General features: G+C 36.8%; 1 protein-coding gene across 7 annotated transcripts in view; it reads right to left on the bottom strand.

Moving 5' to 3' along the window:
- Positions 1-22253, bottom strand: part of SYT16 (synaptotagmin 16) — a 311747-nt gene that overhangs the window by 145341 nt on the left and 144153 nt on the right. For 5 of the 7 annotated variants that reach the window (XM_030811810.1, XM_030811769.1, XM_030811764.1 and 2 more), the window contains exon 2: positions 1735-1914. Coding sequence is in view for 2 of the 7 variants with exons in the window: in XM_030811791.1 (XP_030667651.1) it covers positions 1735-1914 (180 nt within the window). In the remaining 5 variants the exon portion in view is untranslated. Of the gene's footprint in view, positions 1-1734; positions 1915-22253 lie in introns of those variants that run through there. The other 2 variants (XM_030811780.1, XM_030811786.1) reach the window with 1 other exon arrangement.

Raw genomic sequence — 22253 nt, 5'->3', positions numbered from 1 at the left:
ATGGTTCCATAATTTGCCAAGGTCACATAACGAGTGACAGCCAGCTACTGAAGGGAGAGAAATAGAATCATGATGAATCCTACCTTCATATCGCCCCATGGCCAAACAGACATCTGTTCATCTCACTCACCTATGTCCCAGCTGGGACAGTAGAGTCTAAACCATTCATAAGTCCCAGCTTTTGCATGGCAAGCTCTAATTAAAATATTCCATTCTATTTTCAGAATAAGTCATATGTCCCATGGGAAGTTCAAAAAATAAGGCCACTGCAACAGCAGGAATGCCAAAGCACTTGCCAAATCTGCAATTTACACCTCTCTCATTATTATTATCTCACATAGATATTTAAAAATATGTCTGCACACTCTTTGATACTCTTCCCCTCAAAAAGTAGAACTGAATTTCCCAAACTTAGAGCTTGAGCTGTGCTCAGTGAACAAATGCAATGTGATAAAAGTGACATTGTAAGACTTCCCATGCTAGGGCATAAAAAGAGCAGTGGCCGCTTGCTTTCTCATGGATCTCTCACTCCAGGGAAAGCCAGCTGCCACATCATAAAGCACTCAAGTAGCCTTGTGGAGGGTTCCACATGGATCTCATCTGAGGCCTCTTGCCATCCTGGAGGGGACTCTGACACCACAGTCCAGCCTTCAGACAACATTCTTACTGAAGCCTTGAGATGACATTCTAACTGCAGCCTTACAACAGACTCTGATCTGGAATCACCCAACTAAGACATGCCTCAATTTCTGAACTTCAAGAACTGTTAGATAATGAATTTTTGTTAAGTTACTAAGTCTTGGGATAATTTGTTATAAGCAGTAGATAATATGCCTTTATTCCTACATTATGCCTTTCTTGTAACAAGGCAAAAAAGCTGAACTATCCATGGCTACAAAAGCTGCCATATTAGTAAGCCAAATATTCTCCTTGGTCCAGGCATACTTAGAACACACCAAGAACATAGGATACCTGGAGGGTACTCTCCTCAAGACCTTCCCTTCACTCAAAAAAAAATGTAAGGTTGCTCCTTGACCAGGTACATCATGCCCCATACCTTGTGGGGTATGGAAAAGGAGAGTAATAATCAGACTGATAAAAAAAAAAAACAGCAAAGTTATGATCTGTAAGATAAGAGTACTCTCTTCAAATGCCCCACATCTGTGTGACGATAACCATCCCTCTGTAAGAACATCCTGTATCACAAAGTTCTATGCTTCAGTAATTGAAAATAGAATATGTCCTTTAAGAGCAGGAAGCCAATTATTTCTGTAAGTGTGTTATTTTTCCCTCATCAAATTGAAGGCAGTAAGTAAATGACATAGTATACTCAGTGAGCTTAAAGAGTAAAAACCTCCCTTTAGAAAAGTGACCATTTCCATACAAGGTGGGACATGGTCCTGAGCACTGAAAAATCTCAAAAACAGCTAACAAGTGAAATGTCAACATCGTTCTAACATCATGAGACTAAAACGCATCAAGGCTCTTGTCAAACAGAACACATATTTTTGTCTCCAAGCATTAATCAGAGGAAAACTCAACAGAGACTTCTAGAGAGCTAAGAAGATGCGAAGTGGTGGTCAGAGCCTCTTCCCATCTGCTCCTTGAACTCTAGGGAGAACATTACTTTCATAAAGATAATGTATTCTTTAGTAAAGTCAATTCATCATGTCCACCCTGACCCAGACCACAGCAAGTTGCCAAGCCCAGGAATATTGGAAGCGTAATGCTTACCCAGCCCCTTGTGAATCCCAGTCTTTTCTTTAGAGTGCTTTCTTTTCCCTCGATGCTCCAGGAAAGGAAGTCCTCCTATCGTTTCAAAACACAGCTTCTTGTTGATGAAGAGGAAGAGGACGGCCAGCAGAACAATAAAGACCCCAACGGCAGACAAGAAGCCAATGGCTTCAGGAGTGACTGGCGAGAGAACACAAAGAAAAAAATATCATCACAATGAGAGTGACCTAAGTTTCGGTTCTAACAAATCTTGGTCAATGCTATTCAGAATCTTTAGTTTTATTAATGAGAAACAACAAATACTCTACAAGTCCTGACTCTGGCTGACATCCCCCAAGACTGTGTACCGGGGAAAGGGAAAGGACTGTTGGCCAGTACGTCCTGTGATGCTGGCTCCTCAGATGAGAGACCTCTATACCTTTGAATGTGTAGTTTCTTCTACCTGGAGTACAACTCTTCTTGCTCCTGTCCTCAACCCAGTATTCAACTTCAAACACACAATTAGGAGAGAGTTCAATCAAATGGGTTTAGCTGGACATGGTTGACCAGTGTTATAAAAGCAGGTCTCCAAAAATGCAGCTGCCTAAAGCTTACACAATCATCACTTGAGACAAATTTTCAGATGGATACTTCCATCGATGTTAGCGATTGGAGGGAAAGTCATTTCCTGGATACATTGTTGCAAATCCAACTGTGCAATTTGATCATGGCTATCAACAGCAATAAGAAAATTAATAATTCATGCCATCCATATCAGAAATTCAAATTGTAGTTTTGACTACTAACATTTTAGAATTTTGGAAGATGAAATTCCATTTCTTCCTTCCCCTCCTCCTCCTCCTCCTCCTCCTCCTCATCAGTATCAAAAAACTCGGCCCTTTAACTGACCTGGGTAAGTACTACCCAGTATGCCTCAAAGAGTCCCAGCCATCATATTCAGCTATGAGCATATATAACAGGGAGACCAGAGGAGCTAGTTCAGAGTTTAGGGAAGAATCCTCTAAGGAAGTGACATTCGAGCCAAAGTGACATTCAGTAAAGACATCCAGAAATTAACTTGTATAAAGGGTTAGATTACAGAACAAATGTCATTAAGAATGATTCAAGGGAATTGGGTATATGTGAACGCTTATGCACATGAATCTCCTAAGGGCAGCTTTAATCAGTGGGCAGGTTTAATATATGATTTAATAATACAAATAATACAAAGCCTTAATAATATGAAGGGATAATACTCACCTAACCTTACTATCCAGATAGAGAAAAGATTAATCAAACCAATCTCAACACCTTGAAAAGATAAAGAAATAAATGATACTGCCTTACTGAATCAACCTAGTGGCAAGCCAATATAAGAACAAACAAAATAAAACAAAAATAGCAGGCAAGATAATAGCTTTATAGTCTGCAAAATAATAATAGTGCCTGCTATCAAAACCAACACAAACCATGAAAAATAAAGTACGTGTATAATGATTATGCCCTCTCCCTTCAGAAGCAGTACCCGGTAGCAGTAGTTATAGGCAAGGGACCAGCAGTCACAGTGCTTGGTTGAAATGACATTACCACTTACTACCTGTGTGGCCTTTGGCAAATTATTTAACCTCTTTGTGCTTCAGTGTGCTAAACTATAAAAGGAGAAAACAAACACAGCTACATCAAAGATTAACAGAGGTAACACATGGAAAGTAATTGATGTGGTACTTGACAAACAGAGTCCTTAAACAGGAGTAAACCATCTTTCTCATCACCAACTTTCCAGAGCTACTAAAATATCTAGGAGTTGTCAAATATGGGATGGATCAGCTGCTTTGTACTCAGTCTGAGCTCTGGATCCCATCCTCCTCCCCTCTCTAGCTTTTTGCCCTTCATTCTTATATTGTCAGCCACTCTCCCTTGTGGATGCAGTGTCTTTCTCATTTGCATGAGAAATGCACCAGGTGTCTCCCATCCTTTAAAATTCCCTCCTCACCACCACATGCTCCTCAACCACACCCCTTTATCTTCTTCTTTCCACAATCAACCATATTCAAAGTATTTTCTACACTCATCACCATTTTTTTTTCTGAGACAGAGTCTTACTCCATCATACAGGCTAGAATGCAGTGGCGCAATCCTGGCTCACTGCAACCTCCGCCTCCCGAGTTTAAGCGATTCTCATGCCTCAGCTTCTTGAGTAGCTGAGATTTCAGGCGTGCACCACCATGCCCAGCTAATTTTGGTATTTTTAGTAGAGACGAGGTTTTGGTATATTTCCCAGGCTGGTCTTGAACTCCTGACCTCAAGTGATCTACCTACCTTGGCCTCCCAAAGTGCTGGGATTACAGGCATAAGCCACCGCACCCAGCCTCATCTCCACTTTCTTACCTCTAAAGTTGCTGGTACTCTATACCTAGATTCCCACTGACCTCCCTGTTTCTAGCCTTGCCCCCTCAAGTCCATTCTCCATACAATAGCCAGAACAATCATTCTGAAATGTATAAGTCATTTCACTTGTAAGTTTGTTCAATTGCCCTTCTAAAGCCTTCTATAGCAGGTTGAGCTGTGGCCTCAAGTACATATGTTCACCATGAGTCTCAGAAGGTGACCCTATTTGGAATAAAGGTCTCTGAAGATGTAATTAGGGTAAGGATTTTGAAATGAGTTCATCCCAGATTAGGGTAGCACCTAAATTCAATGATGAGTGTCCTTATGAGACAGCAAAAAAAGAAGGCACGGAGAGATGAAAGCCACTTGAAGCCCAGGGCAGAGATTTGAGTTACAAAACCTCAGGTTAAGGAGTGCGAAGGGTGGCCAGCAGTCACCAGAAGCTAGGAGACAGGCACAGAACAGATTCTCCCTCAAAGCCTACAGAGAACCAATCTGCCAACACCTTGATTTTGAACCGCTGGCCTCCAAAACTGTGAGAGTAGATTTCTGTTGTCTTAAGTCACCAAGTTTGTGGTAATTTGCTGCAATAACAACCCTAGGAAACTAATGCACCATCCAATGGCATTCCATTACCCAGAGGACAAAACCTGAATTACCTAACTCAGTTTACAAGGCCCTTCATGACCTGGATACTGATTCCAGTCTTTATCGCTCATCACTCCCCAACATCAAACTCTTTCTTGTTGCTGTGTTCACCTATTTCTGGTTCCCCAAATGTAGGTCACACCTCCAGATCTTCGCATATTTCAACTCCCTGGGACAACTGCTCCTCTGGCTAATCTGATACCATGCTTCCTTTGAAAACCTTTCTTGTTCTTCTAGACAAAGCTGGGTGCTTCTACAGTGTGTTGCCACCTACCAAGCCCTTGACAGCTTCTTCAACCAATTTCAAATGTTAAATTTTAAACTTCGTAAGAACAGGGACTAGTCTGAGTTACTCATTGTACTCTCAGCAGCTAGCATAAGGTAAGCATTCAACAGATAATTTGTTGCCTGAATAAATGTTGGAACTCTTCTATGTTACAACACATTGGCCAATGTGCCTGTAAGTGAAAACTCCTGGAAAGATATACCTCAAGGGTGTCGGTAAAACTACCAACATAGGACATGATTTACGTTAAGATAGGTCTTAGGAAAAAGAGGATTCCTGTATAAGCAGAAATATCTGCATCTTATAATGTCATTAATTAATGAAACTCAATTTTTATTTTTGAATAAGGGATCTTTTTCCATCATAAAAGCAGCATGAAACTCATTACATAAAATCTGCAAAATAAGGAAAAAGATAAAACAACTCACTACTAAGATTTTGTGTGCTTCCTTTCAGTCACTTTAGCTACTTGGCAAATATAAAATCGTAAAGACTTCACTGTTTTGACTTATAAATATTCGTATTTATTAAAAAGTTTTAATTATTTTTAAATAAGTTAAAGAAAAAATAAGTAATTCATGCATAGAGTAGAATGTTTGGAAAATATTAGAAAATATAAAAATGATCATAATGTTCAATCTTATCACCTGTCACAGTTAACATTTTAGCTTGGTAAATAATTTTTTCTTAACTTTTTTAAATCATAATTGAGATACTATTTCATATGCTTATATTAATGAATTTAATGTAAAAACATTCACAGATTGAAGGTAATATGAAGAAATTATTCAATATAATCTCTAAAGACACAAGAAAAAGTATAGGAAATGGCCCTTATGTTACTCGAAATAACTCTGCTTTTTTGGAGAAGAAACATTTTTGTTAATAACAATTCTTGTAGTAATGGCTTAACTATGGATGGGTATAAAATTTTTAAGTAAGTCCCAATATTTTTTTCTTCCCAAAATTATACAGACATTGCTCCATCACCTTTCAGCCTTAATGCTCCACAAATAAGTGTGATGATGCAGCTTACTTTTCGTTACTGTAGGGGCAACAGAATTTTTCAGTCTGTATGCTACTAGAACCTTTTCCTTTATAACACAAAAATGTTACCAGAATGTATCTTTCTGTGAGTCTCTTTTGTTCATTTTTCCTGGAAGCCAGATTTCATCAGATATCCACGGTTTTTTTTTTTTCAAGCTTAGGAGAGTTTTCTTCAATTGCATCTTCGATAATTTCTTCTATTTCAACTGCTCTTGTTCCATCTTAAACTACATTACTATTTCTTCAGCTACAAACTTTCATTTTTCTCTATTTGTTTTTTCCTCTACAATCTGACAGATCTTAAACATTCCCTACACATTTTCACTAAGTTAAAGAAGTTAAAACATGCTTATAATCACTCTGCCATATGCACTATTGTGACCTTGCAATATCTGACTCAGAGAAACAGTGAAGACATGGTCTTTCTCCATGCTTTCAGGTTGGGGCATTCAGGGGTGAGGGATGGGGAACATTAGAAATAAGTTCAAGTCTAGCTAAGGAGAGAGAAAGCTTAGTTCAGTTAGAGAAGGTTAGAGAAAGGCAAGTTTGGTTATTTCAAAAGAGTTCATGTTTCTTCCGGAATCTATTAATTTCATCTTTTTCTGTGCTTATGAGTACTTAGTGAGAAGTCTAAAGAAGTGCATGAAGGACTGTTAGCCATAGCTATGTTAAACTGTAGATTTGATTATGTGCTTTCTAAATAAGTAGAGTGTCATAGAAATGACTCAGAAGGCGGCAGCAAAAGGCTTATAGGATTGCTTAATCAGGGTTGCACAAAAAGTGCCCTGTTTAGACATGTTTAAAATTCCAAATATAACTCAGCAATTCTACTCCTAGGTATGCACCCAAGAGAACTGAAAATGCAGTCACACCTTGGATATAGTGCAGGTTTAGCTCCAGACCATCACAATAAAGCAAGTCACACAATTTCTTTGTTTCCCAGTGCACATAAAAGTTACGTTTACACTATACTGTAGGTTCTTAAATGTGCAATAGCAGGATATCTTTTAAAAACCATGTACATACCTTAATTAAAAATACTTTATTGCTAAAAAAATGCTAAAAATCACTGATCCCTCAGTGAAACATAATCTTTCTATTTATGGAGGATGTTGTCTCAATGTTGACGGCTGTTGAATGATCAGGGCAGGTAGTTACTGAAGGTTGGGGTGGCTGTTATCTTAAAATAAGACAACAATGAAGTTTGCCTCACCGATTGACTCTTCCTTTCACGAAAGATTTCTCTGTAGCATATGATGCTGTTTGAGAGCATTTTATCCACAGCAGAACTTCTTTCAAAATCCTCTCAAACTCTTTCACTGCTATATCAACTAACTTTATGCAGCATCCTAAATCCTTTGTTGTCATTTCAACAACGTTCACAGCATCTTCACTAGGAGTAGATTCTATCTTAAGAAACCACTTTCTTTATCTACAGGAAGGCCACTTTTCATCTGTTCAAGTTTGAGCATGAGATTGCAACAATTCAGTCACATCGTTAGGCTCCACTTCTAATTCTAGTTCGCTGGCTATTTCCATCACATTTGCAGTTACTTCTTCCACGGAAATATTGAACCCCACAAAGTCATCCAAGAGGGTTAGAATCAACTTCTTCCAAACTCCTGATAATATTGATATTTTGACCTCCCATGAATCATAAATGCCCTTAATAGCATCTAGAATGGTGAACCTTTCCAAATGTTTTCAATGTACTTTGCCCAAATGAGTCAGAGGAATCACTATCTATGGAAGCTATAGCCTTGCAAAACATATTTCTTAAATAATGAGCTTGAAAGTTGAACTTACTCCTTGAACCATCGGCTGCAGAGTGGATGTTGTGTTAGCAGGCATGTAAACAACATTTTTCTCCTTGTACATCTCCACCAGAGCTCTTGCATGACCAGGTGCATTTTCAGTGAGCAGTAATATTTTGAAAGGAGTCTCCTTTTTCTGAGCAGTAAGTCTCAACAGTGGGTTTACAATATTCAGTAAACCATTCTATAAATAGATGTGCTGTCAACCAGGCTTTGTTGTTCCATTTCTAAAGCACAGGCAGACAAGACTGAGCATAATTCTTAAGGGTCCTGGAATTTTTTTAATGGTCAATGAGCATTGGCTTCAACTTAAAGTCACCAGCTACATTAGCCCTTACCAACAGGGCCAGCTTGTCCTTTGAAGCTTTGAAGCCAGGCATTGACGTCTCCTCTCTAGCCATGAAAATCCTAGGTGGTCTCTTCTTCCAATAGAAGACTGTTTGGTCTATATTGAAGATCTGATCTTAGGTAGACCATCTGTATAACTTGCTGCTGCTACATCAGCCTGTGCTGCTTCACCTTGCACTTTCATGTAATGGGGATGGCGTTTTTCCTTGAACCTCATGAACCAACCTCTTCTGGTTTCAAGCTTTTCTTCTGCAGCTTCCTGACCTCTCTCAGCCTTCATAGAATTAAAGAGACTTAGGGTTTTACTCTGGATTAGGCGTTGCCTTAAGGGAATGCTATAGCTGGTTTGATTTTCTATCTAGACCACTAAAACCTTCTCCATATCAGCAATAAGGCTGTTTTGCTTCCTTATCATTTGTCTGTTCACTGGAGTAGCACTTTTAATTCTCTTCAATACTTTTCCTTTGCATTCACAACTTGGCTAGCTGCTCGGTACAAGAGATCTAGCTTTTGGCTTATCTCAGCTTTGGACATGTCTTGCTCATGAAGTATAATAATTTTTAGCTTTTGATTTAAAGTGAGAGACTCTTGCTTTCACTTAAACACTTAGAGGCCATTGGAGGGTTGTTAATTGGCCTAATTTTAATATTGTTGTGTCTCAAGGAATAAGAAGGCCTGAGGAGACGGAGACAGATAGAGGAACAACTGGTCAGTGGGGCAGTCAGGACTTACACAATATTTATCAATTAAGTTATTCCATGGACACTATCGCAGCTCTAGAAATTGACCCTAAGGAAATGGAGATACGTAAACTGCTTGACAAATACATCAAAATAACCATCTTTAAAAAGCTCAGTGAGCTATAAGAAAACACAAATAGACTAATTTAATAAATAAATCAGGAAAACAATATGTGAGCAAAATAAGAAGCACAATTAAGAAATAGAAGCCACAAGAAATAAAGAAGCAAACACAAATACTGGAATTGAAGATACAATGTCTGAACTGAAGAGAGAGCTTCAACTTACTCAAGCAGAATAAAGAATGAGTGAATTCAAAGACAAGTCATTTGAAATTACCCAGTCAGAGGAACAGAATGAAAAGAGTAAAGAAAGTTTACAAGACTCATGAGACACTCTCAGGTGAACAAATATATGCATTATGGAAGTCCAAAAAGGAGAATACAGAAAGGGGCAAAGAGTGTATTTGAGGAAATAATCACCAAAACTTCCTAAATACTGGGAGGAACATAGACATCCAGATTTATGAATCTCAAAACTCTCTAGATTGAACACAAAAAGATCTATACCAAGACACATTAGAATTAAATTGTCAAAAGTCAAAGAGAAAGAATTTTGAAAGAATCAAGAGAAAAGTCACATGTCACATTCAAGAGACCCCCAAACAGACTATCAGTTAATTTCCCAGCAGAAATCTTGCAGGACAGAAGACAATGGGATGATACAAGTACTGGGAGAAAAACTACAAAACAAAAATATTTACCTGGCAAAACTGGTTTTTTTTAAAACTTTTAAGTTCAGGGATATATATGCAGGTTTTTTATACAGCTAAATTGCATGTCACAGGGGTTGGTGTATAGATTACTTCATCACCCAGGTAATAAGCATAGTATCCAATAGGTAGTTTTTCAAATCCCACCCTCCTCCCATTCTCCATCCTCAAGTAGGCCCTGGTGTCTGTTGTTCCCTTCTTTGTGTCCCTATGCTCTCAATGTTTAGCTCTCACTTATAAGTGAGAACATGTGTTATTTGATTTTCTGTCCCTGTGTTAGTTTACTTAGGGTAATGGCCTCCAGCTCCATCCATGTTTCTGCAAAGGACATAATCTCATTCTTTTTTATGGCTATGTAGTATTCCACAGCATATATGTACCACATTTTCTTTATCAAGTCTATCATTGATGGGCATTTAGGTTGATTCCATGACTTTGCTATTGTGAATGGTGCTGCAATGAACATACACATGCATGTATCTTTATGGTGCAATAATTTATATTCCTTTGGCTATATACTCACAAATGGGATTGGTGGGTTGAATGGTAATTCTGTTTTAAGTTCTTTCAGAAATCATTAACTTGCTTTCCACAATAGTTAAACTAATTTACATTCCCACCAGCAGTGTATAAGTGTTCACTTTTCTACACAACCTTGCCAGCATCTGTTATTTTTGGACTTTTTAATAATATGCATTGTGACTGGTATATGATGATGTCACTTTGTGGTTTTGATTTGCATTTATATAATGATTAGTGATATTGAGCATTTTTTCACTTACTTGTTGGCCACGTGCATGTCTTTTGAAAAGTGTCTGTTCATGTACTTTGCTCACTCTTTAATAGGGTTGCTTATTTTTGCTTGTAAGATTTTGTAAGTTTCTTATAGATTCTGAATATTAGACCTTTGTTGGATGGATAGTTTGCAAATAGTTTCTCCTATTCTGTAGGTTGTTAGTTTACTCTGTTGATAGTTTCCTTTGCTGTGCAGAAGCTCTTTCATTTAATTAGGTCCCAGGTGTCAATTTTTGTCATCGTTGCAATTGCTTTTGGCATCTTTGTCATAAAATCTTTACCAGGATTGACATCCAGAATGGTATTTCCTAGGTTACCTTCCAGGGTTTTTATAGTTTTAGGTTTTACATTTAAGTCTTTAATCCATCTTGCGTTAATTTTTTGTATATGGTGTAAAGAAGGTGTCCAGTTTTAATTTTCTGCACATGGCTAGCCAGTTATCCCAGCACCATTTGTTGAATAGGCAGTCTTTTCCTCATTGCTTATTTTTGTGGACTTTGTCAAAGATCAGATGATTGTAGGTGTATGGCATTACTTCTAGGCTCTCTATTCTGTTCCATTGATCCAAGTGTCTGTTTCTGTGCCAATACCATGCTGTTTTGGTTACTGTAGCCTTGCAGGATATTTTGAAATCAAGTAATGTGATGCCTCCCAGTTCTGTCCCAACATCATACTGAATGGGCAAAAGCTGGAAGCATTCCCCTTGAAAACTAGCACAAGACAAGGATGGCCTAGCTCTCATCACTCCTACTCAACATAGTATGGAAGTCATGGCCAGAGCAATCAGGCAAGAGAAAGAAAAAAAGAGCATTCAAATAGGAAGAGAAGAAGTCAAACTATCCATGTTTGCAGATGATATTATTCTATACCTAGAAAACCCCATAGTCTCTGTCCAAAAGCTCCTTGATCTTATAAACAACTTCAGCAAAGTTTCAGGACACAAAATAAATGTATGAAAATCACTGGCATCCCTATACACTAATAACATCTAAGCTGAGAGCCAATCAAGAAAAAAAATCCCATTCACAATAGACACAAAAAGAATAAAATACCTCAGAATACAGCTAACCAGGAAAGTGAAGGATCTCTACAATAAGAACTACAAAACACTGCTCAAAGAAATTAGAGATGACGCAAACAAACAGGAAAACATTCCATGCTCATGGGTAGGAAGAATCAATATTTTTTAAATGGCCATACTGCCTAAAGCAATTTATAGATTCAATGTTATTTCTATCAAACTACAAGTGACATTCTTCACAGAATTAGAAAAAACTACTTTAAAATTCATATGCAAACAAAAAAGAGCCTAATGAAGAAGGCAATTCTAAGCAAAAAAACAAAACTGTTCTTTAAGAATGAAAAAGATATAAAGACTTCCCCAAATAAAAACTGAATTAAGGAGGCTGAAGTGGGCAGATCACTTGAGCACAGGAGTTCGAGACTAGCCTGAGCAAAATGGACAGACCCCATCTCTACAAAAACTTTAAAAGTTAGTCAGGCATGGTGGCATAAACATGTAGTCTCAGTTATTATACTCGGGAGGCTAAGGTGGGAGGATCACTTGAGCCTGAGAGGTCAAGGCTGCAGTGAACCCGTGATTGCACCACTGCACTCCAGCCTGGGTGACAGAGTGAAACCCTGTCCCCCGAGCCCCCCAAAAAAACTAAGGTAGTGCATCACCATTAGACCCGCCTTACAAGAAGTACTCAAGGGAATTCTTCGAGTGGAAATGAAAAGATGCTAAAGAACACAAAAGCATATGAAAATATAAAACTCACTACTAAAGGTAAATATAAACACAGAATATTGTGCTACTATAGTGGCAGTGTATAAATCTCATTTAACACCAGAATGTAAATTAAAAGAAAAGATAGTAAGAATAACTATAACCGCAGAAATTTGTTCATAAAAACATAACATAGCAAGAAACAAAATATGACATCAGTTGCACAAAGCATTGGGGGAAGACATAAAGTGCAGAACTTGTGTATGTGATTGAAGTTATCAGCTTAAAATACACTGCTATAACTATAAAGTGTTCAATGTAAACTCCATAACAAAAAAGTACAGTAGATGCACACAGATAAAAAAATTAATCAAAGCATATCTCCATAAAAAAAATCAAAACACAAAGAAAGACACTAAGAGAAAAAGAAAGGAAGAAGAGAACTACAAAAGAGACAGAAAACAATTAACAACATGGCAATAGTAAGCCCCTATCTATAAATAATTCCATTAAACATAAGTGAACTAAACATTCCAATTAAAAGACATAGAATGGCTGAATAGATTAAAACAAAAAACAAGACCTAACTACATGCCACATATAAAAGAGTCACATTAGATTTAAGAACACACATAGGCTGAAAAGGAAAATGGTGGATAAAGATATTCCATGCAAATGGTAACCAAAAGACAGCAAAGTAGCTATACTCATATTAGACAAAATGGACACTAAGACAAAAACTGTCACAAGAGACAAAGACGGGCGTTTCATAATGACAAAAGGGTCAATTCTACAGGGATCTATAACAACTATAAATATATATGCTCCAAACATGAAAACACCCGAAATATAAAACAAACATTGACAAATCTGAAGTGAAAAATAGGTAGCAATGCAATATAATAGAAGACGTCAATATCCTACTCTCTATAATATATAGACCATCTAGACAAAAAAAATCAATAAAAAGCAGAACTAAATAACACTACAGGTCAAATGGACCTAACAGATACATATGGAACATTCCATCCAATAGCAGCAGAGTAATCATTCTTCTCAATTACACACAGAACATTCTCCAGCATGGATAACATGCTAGGTCACAAAAAAATTCTTAACAAATTTAGAAGACTGAAATCATTACAAATATATTTTTCAGTCACAATGAAATAAAACTGAAAAAGCAGAAAAAATGGGAAATTCACAAATACATGGAAATTAAGTAACACCGCAAATAATTATGAGGTCAAAGAATGAATCAAAAAGGAAATTAATATTTATCAGGACACAAAAAATACAACATACCAAATCCTATGTGACTCAGGAAAGCAGTACTAGAAGAGAAGTTTAAAGCAATAAATACGTACATTAAAGAAGAAAGATCTCAAATAAAAAACCTAACTATATACCTCAAGAAACAGAAAAATAAAAAAATACTAAACAAAAAATTAGCAGAAGGAAGAAAATAGTAAAGGTAAGATCAGAAAAAAATGGACTAGAGAATAGAAGAACAATTTTAAAAATTGAAAAAACTGAGTTGTTTTTCTGAAAAGATAAACAAAATCAACAAACCCTTAGCTGAACTAAGAAAAAAAAAAGAGAACTCGAAATCAGAGATGAAAGGGAAGATATTACAACTGAACCTACAATTAAAAAGAATCATAAATGAATATTATGAATAATTATACATTAGTGAATTAGACAACTAAGAAGAAATGGAGAAGTTCGAGCAACATATGACCTACCTAAAACAAGAAGTAACAGAAAGCCTGAACAAACCAATGACAAATTAGGATATTGAAGGAATAATCAAAAAACTCCCAACAAAGTCGAGCCCAGGACAAGATGGCTTCAAAAGTTTATTCTAAAAACATTTAAAGAATTAATAACAATCCTTAAACTCTTAAAAAGAGAAGAAGAGGGAACACTTCCAAACTCGTTTTATGAGGCCGTTATCACCAAATACCAACACCAGACAAAACCACCACAAGAAAATAAAACTACAGGCCAATTTCCCTAATAAATGAATATACAAAAATCTTCAACAAAAACACTAGCAAACTGAATTCTACAGCACATTAAAAGGGCCATACATCAAGATCAACTGAGATTTATCCCTGTGATGCCAGGATGGTTCCACATACACAAATCAATCCATGAAATATGCCTCATTAACATAATGAAAGATAAAAATCACATAATCATCTCAATAGATGCAGAAAAAGCATTTGACAAAATTCAACATTGTCTCATAATTGAAAAACTCTCAATAAGTACAGAAGGAACTTACTTCAACAAAATCAGGGCCACTTATTCAAAGCCCGCAGGTAACATCATTTCAACAATGAAAAGTGGAAAGCTTCCCTCTAAGATCCAAAATAAGACAAGGATGACCATACTCCCATCTCCAAAAGTGCTCTCCAATATAGTCCTGAAAGTCCTAACCAGAAAAATTAGGGAAGAAAAAGAAATGAAAGGCATCCAAATCAGAATGGAAGCAGTTAAAACTTTCTCTGTCTGCAGATGGCATAAGTTTCCATGTAGAAAACCCTAAAGACTCTTAAAAAAAAATAAAAAACTGTTAGAACTAATCAGTGAATTCAGTAATGCTGCAGGATTTAAAAATTAACATATAAAAATCAGTTGTGCTTCTATACACTAACAATGACCTATTTGAATGAGTAATTAGAAAACAATTGCACTTACAGTATCGAAAAGAATAAAATAATAAACTTAAGGAGGTGAAAGACTTATACATGGAAAACTACAAAACATTGATGAAAGGAATTTTAAAAGATACAAATAACTGGAAAGACATCCCATGATCATGAATTGGAATAATAAATATTGTCTATCTTAGCAATGTATAGATTTTTTAAAAATCTATAGATTTAATGCAATCCCTGTCAAAATCACAATAGCATGTTTTAAAGCAATAGAAAAAAAATCCTAAAGCTTATTCAAAATCATAAGACTCTTAATAGCCAAAGCAATATTGAGTAAGAAAAACAAAAGCTAGAGGTAGCACACTCCCTGATGTCAAAACATATTGCAAAGCTATAGTAATCAAAACAGTATGGCACTTACATAAAAACAGAGAGATAGCTCAATGGAACAGAATAGAGAGCCCAGTGATAAACAGACACGAATATGGTCAACTGATCTTTGACAAGGGTGTCGAGAGTACACAATTGGGAAAGAACAGTCTTTTCCACAAATGGTTCAGTAAAATTGGATATCCACGTGCAAAACAATGAAATTGGACCCTTATCTCATACCGTACACAAAAATCAACTCGAAATGGATTAAAGACTTAAACAGAAGACCTGAAACAATAAAACTTTTAGAAGAAAACTTAGTTTTAAAAGCTTCTAAACACTGAACTGGGCAAATCAATTCTTAGATAGGACACCAAAAGCACAGACAACAAAAGCAAAAATAAACAAACAGGATTACATCAAACTTAAAAGTTTCTGCACAGCAAAGGAAACAATTAACCAAATGAAAAGGTAACCTATGGAATGAGAGAAAATATTTTCAGGCCATATATCTGATAAAGGATTAATATTAAAAATATATAAGGACCTCCTAAAACTAAATAGCAAACATATCAAATAACCCAATTAATAAATGGGCAAAGGACCTAAATAGGCATTTCTCCAAAGATGGCATGTAAATGACCAACAGGTACTCAAAATCACTAGTCATCAGGGAAATGCAAATCAAAACCACAATGAGATATCACCTCAGATCTGTTAGAATGACCATTATGAAAGAAAGAGAAAGAGAAAAATAAAAGAAAAAAGAAGCAAGTGTTGGGGAGGATATGAAGAAAAGGGAACCCTTTTACACTGTTGATGGGAATGTAAATTGGTACAGACACTATGAAAACCAAGATGGATATTCCTCAAAAAATTAACCATAGAATTACCACTTGATCCAGCAATCTAGCTTGCACATACATTCAAAAAGGAATTGAAATCTGAATCCCAAAAGGTATCTGCACTCCCATGTTCACTGAAGTATTATTCACAATAGCCAAGATACGGAATCAACCTAAGTATCCATCAATGGATGAATGGATAAAGAAAATGTGGTATATACATAAGATAAAATATTATTCAGCCTTAGAAATCCTGCCATTTGTGACAACATGGATGAACCTAAAGAACATTATTCTAAGTAAAATAAGACACACAGAGAAAGATAAATACAGTACCACATGATCTCATATATGCAATAGATTTATAATAGTCAAACACATAAAAGCAGAGAGAATGTTAGGTGCCAGCGGCTGGAGCAGAAAATGGGGAGTTGTAGTTCAACAAATACGAAGTTTCAGTTATACAAACTAAATAAGATCTGGAGATCTACTGTACAATATAGGGCCTATGATCGACAATACTGTATTGTATATGTAAAAAATTTGCTAAGAGGGTAGATTTTATGTTAAGTACTCTTGACTTCACCCCCAAAATAGTGGGGGGGGACAGTATGAAACTTTTAGAGGCAATGAACAAGTTTATACCATTGATAGTGATGATGGCTTGATCATTTCACAGGTATATACTTATCTGCAAACACATCAAGCTGTCTACACTAAACACCCACAGCTTTTGTATGTTAATCACATCTCAATAAATCAGTTAAGTACTATATACCATCCTGCTATGGTAAAGACTGAAAAACTGAAGTATTAATACATGCTACATCATGGGTGAACCTTGAAAACATTATTAAAAGGGTCTGAATTTTATGATATATGAATTTTATCTCAAAAAAAGTTTTAAATTCAAAATATATATATTTTTTAAAATCATAATTTCCTTAGATTTTGAGAGTTATTTCCTTCATATTTAAACATTCTATAATTTTATTATTCAACATTTAGAATTAAAAATAAAGTTTAAATATTATAGGTCATGAGAACTGTAGTCAGCACAGTGCTACAATTAATGTGTAACACTGAACAGAGCAAGCCAACAGCTCTATCAGTATAAGCCAAGGTGGCATCTGAGTCTAAACAAAATTAGAGACTTTGACAGGGAAGCTTTAAAGGCATGTTGCATCCCTATATACAAATGCTATAGTGAAGAAAAGTAGTATATATATCATCTGCTATAGATGACAAGGGCACATATGTCAAGAAATTTAAGTGCCATCTGCAGAGTAACTCGTCTAATTATTCCAGTAATTACTAAATTGGAAATCAGATGGCTGTAAAGTTTGGTCACATAGTTCATGCTAAAAACTTCCTCAAAGTTAACTGTATGTCTGGCATGCCACTGGATAGCCCCATCTGTTGATTTTCAAGCAATGGCTCAAGGAGAAGGCAGAACATATAACGACATAAATAGAGATGCTTCAGCATGTCACACAGTCACTAGATGTTTGTAAATTTCATTCTATGGTTGGTGAAGGGGTAAAAAAAAAAAAAAAAAGGCTAACCAATTGCAGCCATCTGACTCACAACAAGAACTAGAAATAAGATTAAAGGAAGCTGAAAATTTATTTAACAAAATAGTAAGGAGGGAACCAGATAACTGAGCAAAAACAATACAATTAAAAAGTAAAGGTAAAATTTCACAGGTATTACAAACTTTCTGCCATCACTGTGGGAAGTGTGAGGAATCTCATTAAAAACATGAGGAAAGCCTGAGGTAAATCTAAAATGCCACTTATAGATCCCTCCCATCTTTGAGTATCCATTATCCTGAAAGTTCTCCTTCCAATGAAATAACCTCGATTTCACTCATCCATTTAGAAAGCAGCAGAAGTTTGAGACATTCTATGATGTTTTCAAACCGTCATGCAGCAGAAGTCCCTGACTTAAACCTAAGCTTTGTTTGGATTCTGGTCTTGCTTGAGCATGACTACATTCTCCTCCAGGAATCCACTTCCCCAAGGACCACAGCGCCGCCCAGGAAAGGCAGTGAACAAGGTCAGAGTAGAGGTGACCTGGGTACAGCACGGGTGTCTACCATTCAGTTTGACCCAAGCCCAGACTCCTTCAGTCCCAGGATAAGGAAGTGACAATCAAAGGTATAGCATTAGGTATCAGCAGCTTTTGCAAAACAAGGAGATGTTTTCAAAGGCAATTTCAGCAGCAGTAAGAGATGAGGCCTTAGACCTCAGAATTCAACAGGACGGTGGAGACAGCAGTTGGCTCCAGCATCAGTGCTGGTGACTTTCAGTGTCATCAACAATTTAGGAGGTCACCATGGGGTAACCAGAGAGAGCAAGAGAGCAAATGCTGTGAACAAAAGGCTTGGTCTGCAGAGTACAAGAGAGAGGTCTCCTGGAGACCTCTAGAACTACCTGGCAGGCATTATATGGAGGTTGAAGTTTTCAAAGAGGAGATTTAAAAAAATTTTTTGGACCATTTCTCTTGCTTTGACCAGCATAATCACAGATACTACAGTTTATGTTCAGATGTTCTTTGCAATCAACAAAAAGGAGGTAAGAAATTGGAAACCTTCAAGCACCGACAACCAATGAGTCTGTTCTCTATAAAAAGCAACTTAAGGACACAAATTCAAAATATCTGTACAATTAGACTCATTTCTATATTAGTTGTTTATACAACCAACTACAAAATTAAATAAGCCACTTAAAAATTAATACAGAACAAGTTACACTGAGAGCTTTAATTTTCCTTTTTTGCTATGTGATGCTTCTAGAACTAATAGAAGAGAAGAACAAAGTCTGTGATACTTCGCAGCATATTATTTTGCCAATGTTCTACATCCAGAGCTAGTCAGGCATTATAAGCGTAATAATATTCATAGATACTCAGTCATTTTTCTAAAAATTTCTGAAACTGTGAAATATAAAAAATATATATTTAAAGTTAGGAAAATGGGTGATTCCACTTAAATGTTCTTCCTAGTTAATAACTAACAAAGATATGTTAACTACATGTTAAAACAAATCCTTTGGAAGGAAAAAATAGACCTTTCAAAAAATAGGAAAAAAAGTGGCTTAATGAAACCTAAGTGAGATTTTAACATGTTCCAAAATAAAACATAGCAACATATGGAGTCACTAGCAACCAATCATTTTTCAAAACACTTGAGAACACAACATTTGGGGGTATACATGGGGTGCTATCTTTAATATAATAAAATATGTGTGTTGAAATAAGTCCATCATCTTCTGAGAATTAAGTAACCTATCTGCTTTACATGTTTAAAATGTACATTCTCTCTTAGCGTTAACACACACAGACACATACACTTCTAGAAGCTGAAAATTATCAGCAAACTTGCTCTCCTTTCCTTTAATACTCAGATGTAGGCTCAGAAGCAACCTTTAATGATGAAAATGGTTGAGATGCACCGATAGTCCATGGAGTGAATCTCTGAGACTTTCCTCGCTTGTCTGAGTTTCCCTGCACACTTCAGCTATTCTCCACTCTCTGCAGACCTCTCCATTTTCCTGTATCTTCCCAGATGGGGAAGAGAATAGAAAACCAGCAAAAGGTGATTTGTTAGTTCATAAGGCCACAGTCAACATTTCTGGATGGCTGGGTTTTCAATGGCATGCTTACGTTGCTGAATTTAATTAAGCAATACATGAGCCTTGTACAATTTATGTCATTTGCCAAAAAAAAAAAAAAAAAAAAAATCAGTTAGCATGAATATCACTGTATCAGTTCAACATCGTTGAGCTTAATGGCCAGGCACAGTGGCTCATGCCTATAATCCCAACACTTTGTGAAGCTGAGGCAGAAGGACGCTTGAGCCCAGGAGTTCGAAACCAGCCTGGGCAACATGGCGAAACCTGTCTCTACTGAAATACAAAAATTAGCTGGGCATGGTGGCACCTACCTGTAGTACCAGCTATTAGGGAGGCAGAGGTGGGAGGATCACTTGAGCCTAGGAGGTTGAGGCTGCACTGAGCAGTGATCACACCGCTGCCCTCCATCCTGGGCAACAGAGTGAGACCCTATCTTAAAATATATACTGAATATAATATAATTATAGAAATAATTAGGAACATATGCCCAATAAAAGTATGTCATGTTGAAATGTCAGAGAATATTCAAACACGTTATTTTGGGGGATTGGTTGTTGAGTCAATGGGGCAATTTAACTTTCACATAAAAAGAGAATATTTTTACAAATGAGAGAGATTGAGAGACAAGTCTACTTCAGACAGATAAAAAAACTCTTGGAAGAAAGACATCCGACTTTCTTCAACTCTCCAAAACAAATGCATTTGGAAAACATTTGGAGTGAAATATAATTTTGATTTGTTTGTAACTTTATTTTCAACTCACAGAAGACTGCCCACACAGTGAGACTAAAACTTTAACAGAATTGTTTGTCACTAATCCAATACCCTTAAAAAGACAAATCATTTTCTTGCAGCCTAAAACAAATATTTTTTAAAAGATGATTATAAAACTCTCCCCATTTTAACTCTTGACCCCCAAAGTAAGGTGTAGAACTGGGTGCTTAAGGACTTGCCTAAGTAGTACGTGGGACATCTAGAAATAAGAATACTGAAAGACCCATTCAATCCCAAACTTTTCAGACAACACATTTTCTTGTGTTCAAAAGGTTACCTGTCCACAGATACAAGTTCACCCTGTTACTAAGAATTCGTTTGTTGGGAGCATTCAAAATCTGCAGATATTTCAGATGACAGCAAAAATGCACAGCCCTAACCAATAAAACCAATTATCTAGCGTTAGTGTCCCTTTTTAAAGCTCAGACCACAAACAACCGTTTAGGTAACAACCATTGAACAAAACTATCATATATTCAAATAAAATCGGCATCCTTTATCTATTCAAGTTCCTTAGTAGGAACCTCTTCCTAAGAGGAAGTTTCTCTAGAGTTAATTTCTGGGGGAAAAGAAAACAAAAACCCTCTTCCAAAACAGATGGGATTCTAATCGATTCTCAGATTTCTCTACTAGAAGTATTTACTGGTTCTTTTTAATTACAAAAAAAGACACCATAAATTGTCTGTTTTACTGTCTGTGCTAATTTCACTTCATTATATCCTCGGAGTAAGCTATTATTTTCCCACTGGTTCCCATGGCATTTTTCATTATCAGCTGCTAATTGTCTAGCATTCACATAGGACTGTGAACCAAGTAGGCTGCCGCGTGGGCCGAAGTTCTAGAGGAAGCTGAACAGCAATAGGATTCAGCATTGTTATTATTGTGACACATTAGAAAATTTCCACCCACTTGCGTGCCCACATCACTCTGCTGCACATCATCTGTACCGAGAGGGGCTGTGCACTGAAGCATGGGAGGCCATCTGTACCAGGCATTCCACTTGGTGATTATCACTACACATCAAGGGAAGATTACACGGGGCCAAAGGGTTGCAGCTGTGAAAGCCATAGGTCTGGCTCCATATGGCAAGCATGGGTGTTGATCTTAAAACACAACTACTACAGGCCCATCTAAAACAGTCCTTTATTTCTAACCTTGAGCACAAGTACCTAACTCAGCCCAATTAATCCCTCAAACTTCCCCCATTTACCTTTCCAGAATCAAGGCCAATTTAGAGACGTAAACAATTTTTAAAGATGTAAAGAGGTTGGAGGCTTTTTAATAGATTTTAACATGTGTTGCTCCTTGAAACCATTCCCAGTGGGGATGTGGATATCCGGGGCTAATTACATTTGACCTTATAAATTCAGAAAGGGCCAAACAAAAGCTATTAGAACAGCCCAAACAACATGCAACATTTTACACATTTAGGTCAGGAGGGAGTTGTCAAAGCCTCTTAATTCGCAAAGCAGACAAGGACTATAAAACTGGGACTTTGAGGCACAGAAGGTGGTGCTTTTATTCTTGTGCTTTGCAGGCACCGTGTTACAAAGTCTTGTGAAACAAAGCCCTGATTTCATAGCAAGCTATGTGCTCAACTTTCACCAGAAAAGTGTGCCTCCTTAGGGAACATCCTCTAACGGTACGGAGCTACCCTCACCAGATCAGAATCACAGGGGGC

The sequence above is a fragment of the Nomascus leucogenys genome, chromosome 1a, assembly GCF_006542625.1.
Source record: "Nomascus leucogenys isolate Asia chromosome 1a, Asia_NLE_v1, whole genome shotgun sequence".
Taxonomy (NCBI): Eukaryota; Metazoa; Chordata; class Mammalia; order Primates; family Hylobatidae; genus Nomascus; species Nomascus leucogenys.
Note: the sequence above shows the minus strand (reverse complement) of the source record. Positions and strands in the feature narration are given on the sequence as shown.